The 19,349-nt window shown below is 34.1% G+C and overlaps 1 protein-coding gene across 1 annotated transcript in view; it reads left to right on the forward strand.

Moving 5' to 3' along the window:
* The window catches only part of LRP1B (LDL receptor related protein 1B), a 1,811,620-nt gene that overhangs the window by 1,493,469 nt on the left and 298,802 nt on the right, over nt 1–19,349 (forward strand). The window contains exons 47-50 of the mRNA XM_045853515.1: nt 7,148–7,276; nt 10,085–10,204; nt 17,703–17,816; nt 18,049–18,198. Of these exons, the coding sequence (XP_045709471.1) occupies nt 7,148–7,276; nt 10,085–10,204; nt 17,703–17,816; nt 18,049–18,198 (513 nt within the window). The remainder of the gene's footprint in view (nt 1–7,147; nt 7,277–10,084; nt 10,205–17,702; nt 17,817–18,048; nt 18,199–19,349) is intronic.

The raw sequence follows: 19,349 nt of genomic DNA on the forward strand, positions 1-19,349 counted from the left end.
GCCAGGGCTCACAAATTGGGCAAACCACATGAAAACTCACACATTTAGTTTCTTTTTTTTTAATTTTAGAGTTTCTTTCTTTTTTTTAATTTTTATTTTAATCATTGTTCAAGTACAGTTTTCTCCCTTTTACTCTCAATCTAGCCCAACCACCCAACCCTCCCGTCTTCCTTCCCATTAGCACCCTCCCCTAGTTTTTGTCCATGTGCCCTTTACACTTGTTCCTGTAAGTGCTTCCCATTGTCCCCTGAAATTCCCTCTTCTCTCCCCTGTGGTCACTCTCATCCTGCCCTCTATTTCAGTGTCTTTGGTTATATTTTGCTTGTTTCTTTGTTTTGTTGATTAGGTTCCTGTTAAAGGTGAGATCATATGGTATTTGTCTTTCACTGCCTGGCTTGTTTCACTTAGCATAATGCTTTCCAGCTCCATCCAAGCTGTTCCTAAGGGTAGGAGCTCCTTCTTTCTTTCTGCTGCATAGAATTCCACTGTGTAAATGTTCCATAGTTTTATGATCCATTCATTTACTGATGGGCATCAATGTTGCTTCCAGCACCTCGCTATTGTAAGTTGTGCTGCTATGAACATTGGGGTGCATAGGTTCTTTTGAATTGGTGTTTTAGTGTTCTTAGGATAAAGTCCCAGCAGTGGATTTGCTGGATCAAAAGGCAGATACATTTTTAGTTTTCTGAGAAAGTTCCATACTGCTTTCCATAGTGGTTGTACCAGTCTGCAGTCCCACCAACAGTGCACTAGGGACCCCTTTACTTTACAACCTCTCCAACACTTGTTGTTTGTTGCTTTGTTTATGATGGCCACTCTGACTGGTGTGAAGTAGTATCTCATTGTGGTTTTAATTTGCATCTCTCTGATAGCTAGCGATATTGAACATCGTTTCATGTGTCTTTGGATCTTCTGTATGTCCTCCTTGAAGAAGTGTCTGTTCAAGTCCTTTTCCCATTTTTTAATTGGATTCCTTGTCTTCTTAGAGTGCAGTCATGTAAGTTCTTTATATATTTGGAGATTAAACCCTTGTCTGAGGTATCATTGGCAAATATGTTTTCCCATACAGTTGGTTCTCTTTTAATTTTGATACTGTTTTCTTTAGCTGTGCAGAAGCTTTTTATTTTGATGAGGTCCCATTTGTTTATTCTTTTCTTTATGTCCCTTGCTCTAGGGGACAAGTCAGTAAAAAAGCTTCTGCATGAAATATCTGAGATTTTCCTACCTATGTTCTCCTCTAAGACTTCAATGGTGTCATGTTTTATATTTAAGTCTTTTATCCACCTTGCATTTATTTTTGTATAAGGTGTAAGTTGGTGCTCGAGTTTCATTTTTTTGCACCTGGCTGTCCAGTTCTCCCAACACCATTTGTTGAAGAGGCTATTTTTATTCCATTTTATGCTGCTGTCTCTTTTGTCAAATATTAATTGACCATAGAGACTTGGGTTTATTTCTGGGATCTCTGTTCTGTTCCACTGGTCCAAGTACCTGTTTTTATTCCAGTACCAGGCTGTTTTGATTACAGTGTCCTTGTAGTATATTTTAGTGCTGGGTATTGTGATCCCTCCTACTTTACTCTTCTTTCTCAAAATTGCAGCAGCTATTTGGGGTCATTTATGATTACATATACATTTTTGAAGTGTTTGTTCTATATCTGTGAAGCCATTGGTACTTTAATAGTAATTGCATTGAATGTGTAAATTGCTTTGGGTAGTATGAACATTTTGATGATATTAATTCTTCCAATCCATGAACAGGGTATATGTTTCCATTTGTTTGTGTTCTCCTTGATTTCTTTCCTGAGCGTTATGTAGTTTTCTGAATATAGGTCTTTTATCTCTTTGGTTAGGTTTATCCTAGATGTTTTATTTTTCTTTTTGCTATTTGAAATGAGATTTTTTTCCGTGATTTCTGCTTCTGCTGTTTCATTGTTGGTGTACAGAAATGCCTTTGATTTCTGGATATTGACTTTGTATCCCACTGTTTTGCCAAATTCATTTATTAGGTCAAGCAGGTTTTTGGTGGAGTCTATAGGATTTTCCATGGAGACTATCATGTCATCTGCAAGCAGTGACAGTTTTGTTTCCTCCTTTCTGATTTGGATGCCTTTTATTTCTTTTTCTTGTCTGATCACTGTGGCTAAAACTTCCAGTATTATATTGAATAGAAGTTGTGAAAGTGGACAGCCTTGTCTTGTTCCTGATCTTAGTGGAAAAGATTTTAATTTTGCCCATTAAGTATGCTGTTGGCTGTAGGCCTCTCATATATGGACTTTATGATGTTGAGGAATGCTCCTTCTATTCCCACTTTGCTGAGTGTTTTTTATCATAAATGGGTTCTGTACCTTATCAAATGCCTTTTCTGCATCTATTGATATGATCATGTGGTTTTGTCTTTGCTTTTGTTTATATGATGTATTACATTTACTGATTTGCGAATATTGTACCATTCTGGCATCCCTGGAATGAATCCCACTTGGTCATGGTGTATGATCTTTTTAATGTATTGTTGGATGCAGTTTGCCAGTATTTTGTTGAAGATTTTAGCGTCAATGTTCATCAGTGACATTGGCCTGACGTTTTCTTTCTTTGTTGTGTCTTTATCTGGTTTTGGAATTAGGATGATGTTGGCCTCATAGAAAGAGTCTGGGAGTCTTCCATCTTTTTGGATTTTTTGAAATAGTGTGTGAAAGATAGGGGTTAGCTCTTCCTTAAATGTTTTGTAGAATTCTCCTGTGAAACCATCTGGTCCAGGGCTTTTGTGTGTTGGGAGATTTATTATTACTGCTTCAATTTCTGTTGCTGTTATTGGTTTGTTCAGGCTTTCTGCTTCTTTTTCATTGAGTTTTGGAAGATTGTATTTTTCTAGAAATTTGTCCATTTCACCTAGGTTTTCCAATTTCTTGGCATACAGTTCTTTGTAGTAATTTCTTACAATGCTTTGTATTTCTGTGGTATCTGTTGTAATCTCTCCTCTTTCACTTCTAATTGTGTTTACATGGGTCTTCTCTCTTTTTTTCTTGATGAGTCTGCTTAAAGGCTTGTCAATTTTGTTTATCTTTTCATAGAACCAGCTCTTGGATTCATTGATCCTTAGAATTGTGCTTTTAGTCTCTATGTCATTTAATTCTGCTCTGATCTTGGTTATTTCCTTCCTTCTGCTTGCTCTGGGCTGTCTTTGTTGTTGTTCCTCGAGTTCTTGTAGATGTAGGGTTAGGTTGTTTGTTTGGAATGTTTCTAAGTTTTTTTAGGTGGGCCTGTATTGCTATGAACTTCCCTCTTAGGACTGCCTTGGCTGTGTCCCATAAGTTTTGAGTTGTTGTGAGTTGGTTTCATTTATTTCCAGAAACCTTTTGATTCCTTCCCTAATATTATTCTTGACCCATTCATTGTTTAATAGCATGCTATTTAGTCTCCATGATTTTGAGTGTTTTGGGTTTTTTTTTTCCCTTGGGGTAGGTTTCTAGCTTCAGTCCCTTGTAGCCTAAGAAAATGCTTGGTATGATTTCAATTTTCTTGAAATTCTTGAGGCTTGTTTTGTGTCCTATCATGTGGTCAGTCTTTGAAAATGTTCCGTCTACATTTGAAAAAAAAATGTGTATTTAGCTTCTTTTGGATGGAGGACTCTGTATATATCAGTAAAGTCTATTTCATCAAGGGCATTGTTCAGTGCCACAATATCTTTGTTGATACTTTGTTTGGAAGATCTATTTTTAAAGTGGGGTGTTAAAATCCCCAACTATAATTGTGTTGTTTTCCATATCTTTCCTGAAAACCTCTAAGATTTTCTTTATGTATTTTGGTGCTCCTGTGTTGGGTGCATACATATTTACAATATTTATGTCTTCTTGGTGGATTCTTCACATTTAGTTCCTAATAAAAAAAATCTTGAGTTTAAGAGGTGGGATTATATGGCAGTGGCCAGTTGGCATCAATAAACATCTGGTGCACAGGCTTTGTAGGTTATCATTGTGCAGCTCATCATGCAGAATTCTGTGCATTTTGAAGAGCAGGCACTAGTAATGTGTGGCAGGACGCAAATGCCTGCTTCTTGGTACCACCATGGATAAAGTGAGTGGCTGATGACAATATTTTTTAGCAATTTAAATACTTGTGAATGATAGGAGCTACTACAGAGATTTCTTCTGAAGTTATTTGGGGAGGATGACCAGTTGGAGGTGAGATTTAAGTTGGGTAAATCAAGTCAAGCAAGCATTCAAAAATGAGAAGTCTATGTACTGAAAATTTCAATGTACTGAAGAATATATAATAGAGTCCAATAAGAAAACACAAAAATATCTTCAGTATGTACAGAGAGCATACTAGCTTTTTTTAAAATTTATTTTTAATATTATAGGCCAATATCCTTGATGACCATATATGCTAAAATTCTCAACAATATATTAGCAAACTGAATACAGCAATGCATCAAAAAGATCATACACCATGATCAAATGAGATCTATCAATATTCTGGGAATGCAAGGTTGATACAAAATTCACAAATCAATAAATTTGATTCATCACACAAAGAAAAACAAAGGAAAAAACCTCATGATCATGTCAATAGTGGAAAATCTTTTGATAAAATCCAGCACCCCATTTATGATCAAAACTCTCAGCAAAATGAGAATAAAGGGAACATACCTAAACATAATAAAAACCATATATGACAAACCCACTGATAGCATCATACTCAATAGGCAAAAAGTACAGGTGTTCCCCTTAAGATCAGGAATAAGACAGAAATGTCCTCTTTTATTTCTCCTATACAACATAGTACTGGATGCCCTAGCCACAACAAACAGACAAGTAAAATAAATAAAAGGCATCCAATATGGAAAGGAGAAAGTAAAACTATCTTTATTTGCTGTACATAGAGAAACTAAAGATTCCAATAGGAAACTACAAGAATCAATAAAAGAATTCAGCAAAGTAGCTGGATATAAAATTAATATCCAGAAATAAGTTGCATTTTTACATGCCAATAACAAACTAATAAAAGGGAAATTGACAAAACAATCCCATCCACAATTGCTTCCAAAAAAAGTATTAACTACCCAGGGATAAACCTAACCAAGGATATAAAAGACCTATACACAGAAAATTATAAGACATTGAAGAAATAAATTGAAGAAGATACAAATAAGTGGAAACATATACTGTGTTCATGAATAGGAAGAATTAGCATCATTAAAATGTCTACAATACCCAGAGCAATCAATAAATTGGTGGAATTCTTATCATGATTCCAATGAATTATTTCACAGAACTAGAACAAATATTTCAAACATCTATATGGAACCACAAAAGGCCCTGCATAGCAACAGTGCTCCTGAGAAAAAAGAAAAAAGTTGGGGGAATAATGTTAACTAATATCAAACTACACTATAATGTCATAGTAATCAAAACAGACTGGTACTGGCATAAAAATAGACACATAGATCAATGGAACAGAAGTGAGAGCCCCAAAATAAACCCATACCTTTATAGTCAATTAATATTTTCGGAGGAAGCAGGCTCATACAATAGGCTAAAGATAGTCTATTTGATAAGTGGTATTTGGAAAATTGGACAGATACATGCATAAAAATGAAACTAGATCATCTTTTTATACCACACACAAGAATAAATTCAAAATGGATCAAAGGCTTAAAATTTAGACTTGAAACCTTAAAAACCCTGGAAGAAAACATAAGCAGCAAAGCCTTGGATATTGCTCATAGCAGTATTTTATCAGATATATCTCCCCAGCCAGACAGGTATATCTGATATACTTTCCCAGAATGGAAACAAAAGAAAACATAAATAAATGAGACTACATAAAACTAAAAAGTTTGTGCATAGCAAAGGAAATCATTAACAAAATAAAAAGACAATCAACAGAATGGGAGAATATATGTGCCAATATATCTGATAAGGGGTTAATATCCAAAATGTATTAAGTACTTTCAAAATCCAGAACCCCACAAAATAACTCGATTAAAAAATGAGCAAAGGATACTTATCCATAGAGGACATACTGATGGCTAATAGACATATATATGAAAAGATGCTCAATGTCACTATTCATCAGAGAAACCCAAATTAAAACCACAATGAGATACCACCTCACACCTGTCAGAATGGCTATTATCAATACATCAACAAACAACAAATGCTCATGAGGATGTGGAGTAAGGGGAACCCTTTCATACTGGGAATGAAGATTGGTGTAGCCACTATGGAAAGCAGTATGGAGATACCTCAAAAAATAAAAAATGTATCTGCTTTTTGACCCAGCAATCCCACTTCTGGAAATAACTCCAAAGGAAACCAAAACACTATTTAAAAAGAACATACACACTCCTATATTCATTGCAACATTATTTACAATAGCCAAGATATGGAAGCAGTCCAATTGTCCATCAATAGATGAGTGTATAAAACAACCATGGGGCATTTACCCAATGAAATTTTACTTGGTTGTAAAAAAGAAAGTTTTATCCTTTGCAACAGTATCAATGGACCTGGAGAACATTATGCTAAGTGAAATAAGCCAGTCAGAGAAAGTCAAATATCATACGATTTCCCTCATATGTGGAATCTAATGAACAAATTGAAATAACAAGGAAAACAGAGACAGACTCATAGATGGAGAGAGATGACTGCTAGTGGGCAGAGGGAAGTTAGCGGGTTGAGGGATGGAGCAAAAAGGGGAGAAAGGACTCATGAACATGGACAACAGTGTGGTGGTTGCCAGAGAGGAGCATAAGGAGACTAAATGGTAGTGGAAAAAATACAATAAAGATTAAAGTTAATAAAGACTGATAACCAAGGTATGGAAATATAGTCACCTATAATTAAACCCTTCCTTCTCTCTATGTACTTAGTCACCAAGTAATTAACAAAAATGGACAAACAGGAATTACAGAAAACTAAAGTCAGGCAACTTCCAAAGTTTTACAAAGAATGGGAAAACCAAGCAACCAAAAATATGTGTCTTTTAATTATTTTTATAAAAAATGTTATGAACCATTACCCTTTATTTTATTCTATATTAAGATCAATTTTAGTCTATTTTTATAATTAAGATTAAGGAAAACAATTGTTATGGTTTCAAAAACCTTTTATTATTACATAAAAAATTCTTGATGTTTTTCCTTTCAGCTAAAAATTCTTCATGCAACCTTTATTCAGATTTTGAATGTGGAAATGGAGACTGCATTGACTACCAGCTCACATGTGATGGCATTCCTCATTGTAAAGATAAATCTGATGAAAAACTTCTCTACTGTGGTAAGGGTCCCATATGTGATTTGCTCTTTTAGACAAGTTAAGAATTTTTTAATAGTTTTTTTTTGAGATACCTTATTTCCTATTCATTACCCATGTTATTCAATGACAAATTTCTTCATGGTTTTATGCCCATGAAGGGAAATTTTAAATACTGGATCCTGTTTTTTTAACCATCTTGTTACACATCTTTAACAATAGATTCTAGGTTCACATTCCTAAAAGTGTAAGTCAGAAATAACAGTTATTGGTGAATGCTGCAGTTTAAATTTGGAGCAAGGGCACATCAATAAAGGTCATTCAATAGCATGTTATTGAGCTGGTATTGAAGTCTTATCCAATTTATTTTTGACTCCATGATTGGCCCAGGGCTAATGTTCTTAGGCACAAAGGCTGGCTGCTTTAGCCATGGTCTTCATCAAGCATGAATTCCACCATCTGTGCCTCTGCAGGTGACACCAATTAATAGCTTTGTCTGCCTTCTCTGGTGTGGCTCAGTGGATTGAGTGCTGACCTATGAACCAAGAGGTCATTGGTTCGATTCCTGGTCATAGCACATGACTGGGTTGCGGGCCAGGTCCCCAGCTGGGAAGTGAGAGGCAACCAATCAATGTATCTCTCATACATCTCACACATTGATGTTTCTTTCTCTCTTTCTCTCCTTTCCTCCTTTTCTCTCTAAAAGTAAATAAAATCTTAAAAATAAAATAGTCAACCTTTCCCTCTCCCTTGGAAGTAGAGATGGGCTTTTTGACTCTAGTAAACAACTGATATTTGCCTTCATGGCAGCGATATTTTTCCTAGAAATCCATATCTGTACAATTATAAATAGTTACTGTAGAATTGATTCAGATTATTTCTAAGTTGATTTGATCTATTTTTGTGTTATGACATAATAATATTATTATTGCATGCTCTGTAAAATTTAGTAATTTATATCTGGAATTGCTATATTTGGTTTCTACTTTTCTGCTTTGTTCTATTATCTCGGTAGTAATGATACCTGAACATTCAGTGAAATGTTTAAAAAAGAGGAATATGGAGTTTGTTAAATTCAAAGGCAGTTCTCTCAAAATTTTGCATTTCACATAAACATACCCTCAGTAAAAATGGTAGTCAAATGTAATTTTTCCATGATTGATCTGTAACCGATATATTAGGGAATTTGCTTCAAATGACATATTTGCTTGAATAAACAACTATATCCTGTACACTATAAATATACTGAAGCACATAGCCCTGACTGGTATAGCCCAGAGGACTGAGCATGGACCTGTGAAGCAAAGGGTCACGAGTTCCCAGTCAGGGCACATGCCTGGGTTGCAGGCCAGGTCCCCAGTAGAGGGCATGCAATAGGCAACCACACAATGATGTTTCTCTCCCTCTCTTTTTCCTTCCCTTCCCCTCTATCTAAAAATAAATAAATAAAATCTTAAAATATATAAAGAAAATATTAAAGCATATAAAATATAATAACAATCATCTTACAGTTTTGTATTTATTATGAAGTAGCTTGAGAATGTATTTTTGTATTATTTTTATCTTCTTAGAAACCAGATTTTATTCATGTGAGCAGAAACTGGCAAATATTTTTTAAAGGGCCAGTGAATAAGTATTTTAATTTTTGTGAGGCATATATGCTCTCATATATGCTCTTTCTTTTTTTTTTTTAGATTTTTTTTAAGATTCTTTATTTATTTTTGGAGAGGGAAGGGGGGGGAGAGAGAGAAACATCAATGTGCGGTTGCTGGGGGTTATGGCCTGCAACCCAGGAATGTACCCTGGCTGGGAATCGAACCTGGGACACTTTGGTTCCCAGCCCATGCTCAATCCACTGCGCTACGCCAGCCAGCCAGCCAGGGCTATATATGCTCTTTCTATTTAAAAAAAAAATATTCATTCATTTAAAAATGTAAAAAAATATCCTTAGCTCCAGAGTCATAAGAAAAGAGTCTCATGAACTTCATTTGGCCTGTGGACTATATAGTTTTACAACACCAGTTATAGATTCAAAGTTTTAGAATCTTATCTGAAGTTAAATCTTTGTTCCCAAACCTCCTAGTGTATGACCAGTGTCAGCATGTGTACTTCTCCACATTTTAGTTTCCCACTACAAAACAAATTTAGCTCTAATGGTGGTTGAGAAAGTTAAATAAACACATGTACATTTACATATGCTCAACGTAGAGCCTGATACAAAATTAGTATGCAGTAGATGGCAGCTGTTATTATTGCAAGTGGTACCTCCTTCCTCAAGTCAGAAAATGTCAGATTATCATGTTAAATAAAATTCAGAAGGCATTCTTTTCCTTCTCAGGAAATTGTAGTAGACAATTTTCGATGACAGTTAAGAGAACTTTATGGAAATTTAGGTGACTTGGATTCAGTGAGTCAAAAATACATGTTTTGCTCTTTTTTGTTTCCTGTTATAAAATTCTTGTGAGATGCAAAAGAAATAGGAGGTAAGAGTAAAATGTCTTTATTACATTAGAGGGGAGAGATTTGTTCCTTCAGAATATGTGTTATTTGTTTATTTCTGTGCTGATTGAAAGGCCAGAAACAATAATGAGGGTATAATTTGAAGAGGTCTTCAAGTATGAATCACTGAAGTTAAAATATTTCTTCAAAAAGGTTCTTTGTGAATTAACTACTTGGCAATGCATAAATTCTGATCTAGATCTTCGAAACTGCTCAGCACTTGTTTTATAGATCCACAATCCCATCACTATAAATGAGATCTCACTGATGATTTTCTTTCTAAAAAGTTTTCTATAAGACCTTCAATTATGTGTTTGGATTTTTATTTATAAGAAAACCGAAGCTGTCGAAGAGGTTTCAAGTCCTGCTACAATCGTCGCTGCATCCCTCACAGCAAGTTGTGTGATGGGGAAAATGACTGTGGAGACAACTCTGATGAATTAGAATGTAAAGGTAAATATATGTTGCATTAGGCTATGAATATTATTACCATATTAATAGTTTCCTTAGAGAACTATGTCACATTTACTGATATTTATGGAGCATGCTTGGGCAGGGTGGTTATTAGAGTTCATTGAAAATAATGTCTATGAGTGTATTACTGTTTCTGGTTTCTGTTATTTTTCTCATTTTAAAACTCTTGTCATTTCTCACCTCTTCAATTTACCTTCCTGTTTATTGGACATTTCTATTGGAATGTGTAATAACAAATTTATTTCTCTGAAATGTTCCTCTTTATTTCTTAATTCATCATTTTCTTAGTGACTGGACAGGAACCCTTGGTGTTATCCTTGATTTCTCTTTCCACCAAATTTTTTCACCCACATATCCAATCATCAACGAATCTTCCAATTCTTTGGAATATCTTCCCTTTCAATCTACTGTGAGCCTGGATTAACTGAGAAGCCCTTTAAATAGTTTCCCTGCTTCTACTATTTCTAGCGCATCTCAGTGCTGTTAGACATAGTAACACATCTAACCTTTTCCCATGGTGCCAGCTGAGGGGACTGTTCAGCAAGCCAGACTCCTTGTGAAAGAATTCCAGTCCAATACTGGCTATGTGACCTTGGATAAGATACTTAACCAACCTGTGCCTCAGCTTTTCAAACTCCAAGAGAAGACAACTAATTGACTACATTAGTATTCAGGCAACTTAGAATACAACCTGGCATATAGGGAGCGCTATGTAAACACTTGCCTTTTTTTTTTAAATCACTGCCTGATAAAGAAACACTAAGTTTCATTGCTTGCAGAATCAATGACAAGTTTTTTATTCTAAGATATAAGGTCTCCTAAAATCTGGACTCAATAGATCTTTCCAAACTAATTTCCTTTTAAAAATATTTCTATTCATTAAATACATATTACTGGATAAAATTTATTGACTGATACATAAAATTAATAGGTCGAGATCCTGTTCTGAAGGAATTCGAACTCTAAGTGAAAGATAGTCATTTAAATGGGTAAAGATATATATATTGCTTTGATTGTAACTTTTTTTGGGGGGTGGTGCTTGGGAGTATCTTGAAAGATTTTTAGTCTAGATTAAATTTAAACTGTCAAACTATAAATACAATGGAATGATCAAACAGAAGAAAATTCTTAGTAGAGGGATTAATATTTAAAAATGCAAGTAATTTGATATGGTTAGATGCAGGTTTCATATTAGAGTGAGGTAACCAAAAAATGAGGCAAGTTAGAAGGCAGGGTGAGAATGTGTTTTTGGTGCCAGGTTAAACAACTTTAAGGCAATTAAACCTGATTTTGTAGTTACAGAAAATAACTGAAGGTTTAAAACAGGCCCAATAGATTTAAATTCACATTTAAAGAAAAAAACAAAATAGTTATATGATTGTGTGAATGAAAACTATAAAACTGAGATAAGAAAGACAAAACAAGAGGCTATTGTAGCACCACAAGCTAAGGATAATAGCATTTTAAAAGGTAGCATAACAGGTCTTCTTGGATGATAAACAAAGAGAAAGCATGGGAAAACATAAAAGAAACTTGTGGACTTTTTTGTCTGTTTTAAAATTTTTATATGCTTTTGTTATTTTTCAAAATTTATTTTTGTAAGCCTTTTTGTATGAGACAGGAATGAGATAATAAGGGTAGTTTGCCTCTGGAAGGGGATAATGGGAGGGAAACAGGGAAGGGTTTTCAGGAACATGTATAAAGGACACATGGACAAAACCAAAGAGGGGTAGGATTAAAGGTAGGAAGTGGGGATGGCTGGGGTGGGAAGAGAGGTAGGAGGGAAATGGAGACAACTGTACTTGAACAACAATAAAAAAAATACGGGTAGTTTGCTCTGAGCTTGGAGCACCTGTGAACATGCTGATGGACCTGAAGCTCAGGTAGCCGATTTAGACCAGATGTATTGATTTGGGCCTCATTAAAGAGAGAAAGCTCACAGAACATATGGAGTAATCATTGTTTTAAGGAAGTGCAAGAGAATTGCCCATTGAATTTAAAAATTAAAGGCAATAATATAAAAAGGAGAAGTAGATCTCAGGATTTACAGAAGATTTTTAAAAGAATTTATTTATTTATGTTTTTAAGACAGCAGGATCAGTTAGCATTATACAGTGATACAAACAGGTCAAGAGAGCAGGCATAGACTGTAGTGCACATCATAGTGGCAAAGTGGAGAAAATCACTTATCTTCATGAGAGGAAATTCAATGGACAGGTAAAGAAAAGCCAGACTACATTAGGTCATAGCAGAAACTGTATGATGAAGGAGTAAAGACACTGAATACAGACTCTTTTTTGGAAAAGATGGGTGGTCAAAGAAAAGTATGATGTATATATGTAATAAGAAGGCTATGAAAAATTGAAAAAGTGAGCAGACTATACACAAATTATTTTGTAATCAGGAAAGTGTTGGAAAATTTCTCTGACATCTGTATGAACTTGGCCAAACATTTGAGTAGTTTACCATCTAAGGTTGACACGTTTTAGGAAGAGCCAAGTACATTCATATAAGTCAACTATTATTTCATATTACCTATAAAAGTTTAAAAATGATAAATTGTTAAAAAATACTGGGAGTAAGTGCAGGGAAATGGATACACATTTGGGGAAAAAGGAGGAAGGGAAAGTAGGAGATGCAAAATTGCACCTCTGTTATTAACTGTTTGTAAGCAAGAGAGGAGAATATAATAGACATTAAGCTAGGATAAAGGCAAATGTATTGATCTAGAATGTGAAGTAACTGAACAATAAATACAAGTATATTTTAAAATAAAATTCATAAAAGGAGCTGTGGGAATTTAATAAGTTATTGGTTTTCTTGGAAAAATGATTTTTTATTTAAGAAGTGGTAAATAAATTAGTGTTTTTGGGTTTATGAAATATAGTCCCTAGTACATGGTAGGTATTTACTAAACTCTTATGTGGTTTTTCGCATCAGTAAATTTTCTAGATTATATAGACAGCTTTTCTTTTCTGCCTAGTGACATCAATAAGAAATGTTGAATAACAATGCAAATAACTTGAAATGTTGTTTTCCCTCTTTTAGTCTAAACTCTGATTTCTGTGTTATAACTATCTCAATGATATACTTGGTCACAGAACAACTGCATTAGTATGTTTACATCAAAACTTTTGTGATAAAAATAGGGAAAAGTATAACATCTTAAAAGACAACCAAAACAAAATTTTATTCCTTGATCTTCTTCCTGTGTGTTGTAGGACACTTGAAATTAAAAATGCTCTTGGAAACTCAAACACTATTACTTACTAGAAATTAACAGATTTAAGCAAGTGCACTAACACCTTTAAGATAAATAAGTGGGCAATTTTTTAGATGAAAAATAACTTATCATAGTTGCATCTTTTAAATTTGACTTTTCTCTCATGTTAAATTTATTCACACAGCATCCCTGTGAGCACATTTGATATCATGGGAGACAGACTTCCCTGGGTCCATTTTCCATAAGCCAGGTTATCTTATAAAGCAGTGATTCAGATGTGCATCCATCAGACACACGCACACTTATATCACCTAAAAGATTATGAAGAAAAAGGAGCACGTAAGGGCTTAGAGACTGGACAAGTAATTCTCTTTCTAAGCCTTGTCTTCTCTTACTTGTCTATTTTCATGGTCAGTGACACATGGGGATGCAGTGTTTTGTTGTACATCTATGCACACTCATATACAAACCACCTATTATTTTTAAATGTAAGTAAAGTAAAATATAAAAAAATAAATTTTTATACAATAAAAATATCAATATATCCAGGGAAATTTTGATAGGCTATGGAGAGAGGCTATAATGGATTCATTTATAAATTATTTGAAGTACTATTAAATTTGTTTTTTAGTTTACATGTTAATAGAATTTAATATGACTAATTTTTTCAATAAAGCAGTTAATTTATTTACAGAGTGGAATGGATGTTATAAGGAACTATCTTTGGTTTCTTCTTCTTTGAATGAAAAGCAAAACCCCAAATCCTCATAATTTTTTAATTACTGCCCCTTCACAGTTGCTTTTCATGACTGAGAGCTTTAGATAGTAAGCAATCTGGGAGATCTGAGAAGATGTTCAGAAAGTTTGTCATTTTATGTTCCTTTTCTGGTTGTGTGAGAGGTCGAGTGAAAACTTTTTGGGAGAGGACAAAATCCCTTCTTTCCTCCCTGTTGAGATAAATATAAAGACCTCCCTTGGGAAGTACATGAACACCTTTATGGGAACTGGAGAGCCAAATACTTCTGAGGAAACCTAAAGGAGAGGAGACTGGTGTTTTTTAAATAATTTCATTTAAAAAAACTTCAAAGATTTCACAAACCATCATTTCTCTGGGTGTGCATACACTTAGAACCAAACAATAAATGTATGTGATTTGAAATTAAACAGAAGAGACATAACAACAAATGTAACGCTCCCCCTTGTCTGTTTACTTTTGCACAGGCTGGGAAGAGGTGCTGAAAGAGAAAACATTGTGTTAGGTTATTTGTAAGAAGTGTCCTAAGAACCACAGTAAGACTAATTGATTTTATGTCTTTCCAATCTCATTAAATACTTTAAGTAACATGAATAAACGAAAGTGGATGAAATACGGAAATTAAGGAAGTACGGGAGGAAAGCGTGGTTTTACTCTCTCTCTTGCTACTACTTTTGACCCACAGTCCCTCTCAGGTGGTCTTTGTAATATCTCATTGCTACTCTGGTGTGGCCCTAATGTTTTCACTCACATTTTGTAGGCTTACTTATTCTTTTGGACTGCCTAGAGGGAAAAATCTAGTATTTCTTATTTAGCTTATCTTTATTTGGACTACATTATATATTATATTTTTCTTTCTCTTTTTTCAGGACTTTTAGCCTGAGGAAAATTTTTCAGAAAGCTTTCACATTCACTTGATAATTTAGATATTCCAGCTCCTTCCTCCCTCAAAATTCACCCTAAGGGTGAAAAAAAAAATGTCTAAGCCTGACTAATCAAAACCACATGCAAGGAAATGTAGTTGAGGGGAACAGCAAGGAAGGGGTTTTGGAAGAGACATTTGCTTATTTATTTCATAAAGTTCCTACAATTCCCAGGGATGTTTTCCATCACAGGACTTGTCTTCCTGGCCTACAAATGTTGGCAATGTTAACTCCCACAATTATTTTGCCCCTGCTACTTATGAATTTTTCAATCACTTAATATGTCTAATTTCATTGCTACTTATCACCCTATTTAACCCTCTCATGGTTCCCAAACTCTACCAAGTTGTGGACTATGCAGAGACAGGATAAAGGTAAAGGGGTGTTTTGTTCCTATTCGCACATCTCAAACACTCCTAGGCTTCATGACCAAAATTCATAGTTTATTTTTGACTGGGAAAAAGAGAGAAAAATTCCTCCTACAAATATTCTACACTCTACTTAGTTCCCCTGACCCCTACCTTATTTATCATCCTGTGCCTGTCTTTTAAATACTATTTCCTAACCAATATTCTCAACTTCAAATTACAGTTTCTTTTCATCTCTTCAAAGTGTCTATCCTTATTTCTTTTGTCTTCCTACAATTCCTCCCAAGATTGCATTCTACTTGCTCTACATTTTCTTCATCTTAAAATTAATTCTTTGCTCTATTTTTGAGATTCCATTACTGTGAAGTCCCTGAATAGCCAGTCCTCTTAACAGTCTGAAATGCTACCTCCAGGTTCATAAGTCATAATTTGCCTCACTACTCTGTCTGCCACCAGATCTGGTCAGATTGGTTCCCTGTCACACACACAGATTGTTTGTGGGAACTTCGAGGCTGGCGGACTTGACAAAATGGGTTGTGATAGTCCCCATTGGAATATTTCTGGCATCCTAAACTCTTAACTACAAGTATAAGGTAGAACTTCAAGTATATTGTAAGATGAATCTTTGTAGACTGGTCTAGGAATATTACCACTATCTTAATTATTGTTTCATGAAGAAATAATTTCTGTCTTCTAAATAAAGAGATTATAGGAATCTTTTGGAACACAACCTCTTAATAAGAGACTGCTGATAGATTGCAGAGTCAGAAACAAAATGTAAATGCTTATTATGATTATTTTCTATATTATATATTTCATTTACTGTTCCCATTGAAAAATATTTAATGTAAAACCTAACAGAAAGGAATATGGAAGAGATCTTGCTTTTTTAAACATAAATGAAAACTGTTTTTTTCCTGTTTGGAGCAGTATATTTATCTACTCATAATAGTATCATTTGTTTCACATGATAAGATGTTATTTTTAATAAAGAAAACAGTAAAGCAATTATAATTGCAAATTATAAATAAAACATTCTAATCATCATTTAAACACAAATAATGATAGAATTGCAAGACAAATATAATAAGAGCACTGCATTGTGAAGTACAAATGAGATATAATCCCCTGAATAAAATTTGCATATTTAAGATAGCACTTCAACCATTTACAATTGATATAATTTCTATTTATAATTAAATAAGGTTTTAAAAACATCAACACTAGTGAAAGTAGCTTAATCAAAGATTGCTTCAGGTTGTACATTAACATTATCAACCAGTGGAGGTTTAAATTGGAAATAAAAATCTCACCTAAGTTAATCTAACTCACATAGCATGCTATGCACCTGTTCACAACATATTGCTAGAAACCATTATATGGTAATGAATGTGTAAGCAAAGTAGAAAGAAATGTATGAATAAGAATAAAGTATTCTGTACAAAGTATATATAATGACAGTAACATATTGAAACTGATGTTTATCTAAGCCTAGCAAGGACTTGAAAAGCCATACCTTCCAAAAATAGAGACAAGTAATACCACATTTATGTTTCTTAGCATGAAGCATCCATATTTCCTATGCCAAATGTTAATGATATAACCATATAAAGGAGTATAATGTAGCATGGATGACTTTCTAGCAGTACTGAGTACTATTTGAGTTCTAAAGTAAATTCTCAGGGGCTTCTTCCTCTCAGACTGTGTCTGTCTGTCTGTCCATCTGTCCCTCTTTGTCATAGCAGGGAATATTACACACCTTCTTAGCAACCAGATTGGAATTTCCCTGTATGCTCTCAATCAGGTATTTGCTTAGTGTCATAACTTTGTACTTTTGAAATTGAAAGAAGAGAGAATGTGAAGCAACATTTAATCTTTTTATAGGTTGTCCTAGTCCTGAACTGGTATTATCATGGCAAACAAAGCATGATTCGTATTTTCACAAAGTTTCCATGAAAGAGCAGATACATAAACAGGCAGTTGCAATGTAGTGTTATAAGTACCACAACAGAAGGAAGAATTGTGTGATGGGGGAAAACCTATGAGGCATCTAACCCAAGCTTGGGATTGGGACTAAGGGTCATTTGACTTCCCAAAGCTAAAAAAGCAAAATCAAACAAAATTTATGAATTTAATTAAAACAAGCAAAGTGTTAAAGCCAGGAATCATTTTGTGTTTCATCTATTGATTTATTTACCTGTTTTTCTAGTTTCTACCTGTGCTGCTGTTGAGTTCCATTGTACAGATGGGACGTGCATTCCAAGGTCAGCGCAGTGCAACCAGAACGTAGACTGTGCAGATGCTTCAGATGAAAAGAACTGCAGTAAGAGTCCACTCCTTTTTCATTGTTCATGCCTGGGCACTTGTGGCATTACATAGAACACTGTCCTACTTCTCACTGAACCTCCTCCTGAACTGTTATGTAATTAACCCCTGTTGTGTAGAATGATTGTATATTTACTTATTCAAATGAGGCTAACTTCTCTTGTCTCCAACATAGAAGACTGATAATTTTTGCTTATGGGGCATTTTTTCATTTTTTTTACTCCTTATAGATAATACAGACTGTGCACACTTCTATAAACTTGGAGTAAAAACCACAGGGTTCATAAGGTGCAATTCTACCTCACTGTGTGTTCTGCCAACCTGGATATGCGATGGGGCTAACGACTGTGGAGACTATTCAGATGAATTAAAATGCCCAGGTAATTCTACGGGAAAAAAAAAACAAAACAGGCTTTGCCTTGAAGATTTAGAGGCTAGTTGCACTGGCTAAACATACTAATTTTATTATTAATATCAAATGATTGAGATTAAAATTTAAATATTCCAAACATGCCACTTGATCATTTTTAATGAATAATAAAATGATACTCAAGAAATCTGTTCCCTATTTGGAGGAATTTCCTCTTTTAGTTCACCATTAATTCTTTTAAAGTTGGTGATTAAACTTAAAATGTGTAATCTATAAAGTTTCCATAGAAGTATTACATACTGAGAAAAAATTGTTTTTAGACTAAAGACAGGTATACTATATTTTTCACCACTGGCTATACTCAATGTTACTATACAGTTTACATTGTCATATCAGAGTGTTTGGTGCAGCTGACACACCTTTTTTGTATGGTAGTTCACGTCATAGTTATCATTACTGGGTCAAGTTTAGACAGGTGTTTAGTCTATTAGCCATGTTTACATAAACTCTGAAAAGTGTCATCTGCATTCTTAGAAGAGTGATTTTCATGAAAAGGCCATAGCCCTATTTCTTTTTAAGTGTTTGAAGGAAGAAATTTAAAAATATATAATAAGAAAACAGGTGTTAAATGACTATAACTGGAAATAAGTATGCTTTAGGAAGCTATTAAATGTGTTCTTATACTCCTATTTGTCTCCCCTTACCCTACTGCTACACTCACTTTTCCCATGTTTAGCTGATATTTAATAATTTTTTAAGTACTTTAAGAAATTATATTTGTGGGTATTTTTTACAAAATCACACACAGTTGCATACACTCAACTATAACAAACTGATATTCTTAATAGTTTATAAAATCTACCAGTGGATTTGGCAATAACAGTCTTCTTTTCTTTTTTTCCTCAACATGAGTAACATTATTCTGTGGCTTTCATATTTTTTACTTTATTTTTAATTATATGGAACATTAAAAATATAGAAACATTATTTCAGGTTCATGGAAACTGGGTGTCTAGAGTCTTAATTCAATGTTCTTTCCCTCATTATGATCAATTTAAATATTAACTTAAAGGCAAAATATAATAGAACTTTTAAAACATATCAATATACAAATCTGTATATAGATATATTTGGTATTTAATTTGTATGGTCTTTACATAT

Source organism: Phyllostomus hastatus, unplaced genomic scaffold (assembly GCF_019186645.2).
Source record: "Phyllostomus hastatus isolate PE091 unplaced genomic scaffold, TTU_PhHast_1.1 phas_contig_1, whole genome shotgun sequence".
NCBI classification, from domain to species: Eukaryota; Metazoa; Chordata; class Mammalia; order Chiroptera; family Phyllostomidae; genus Phyllostomus; species Phyllostomus hastatus.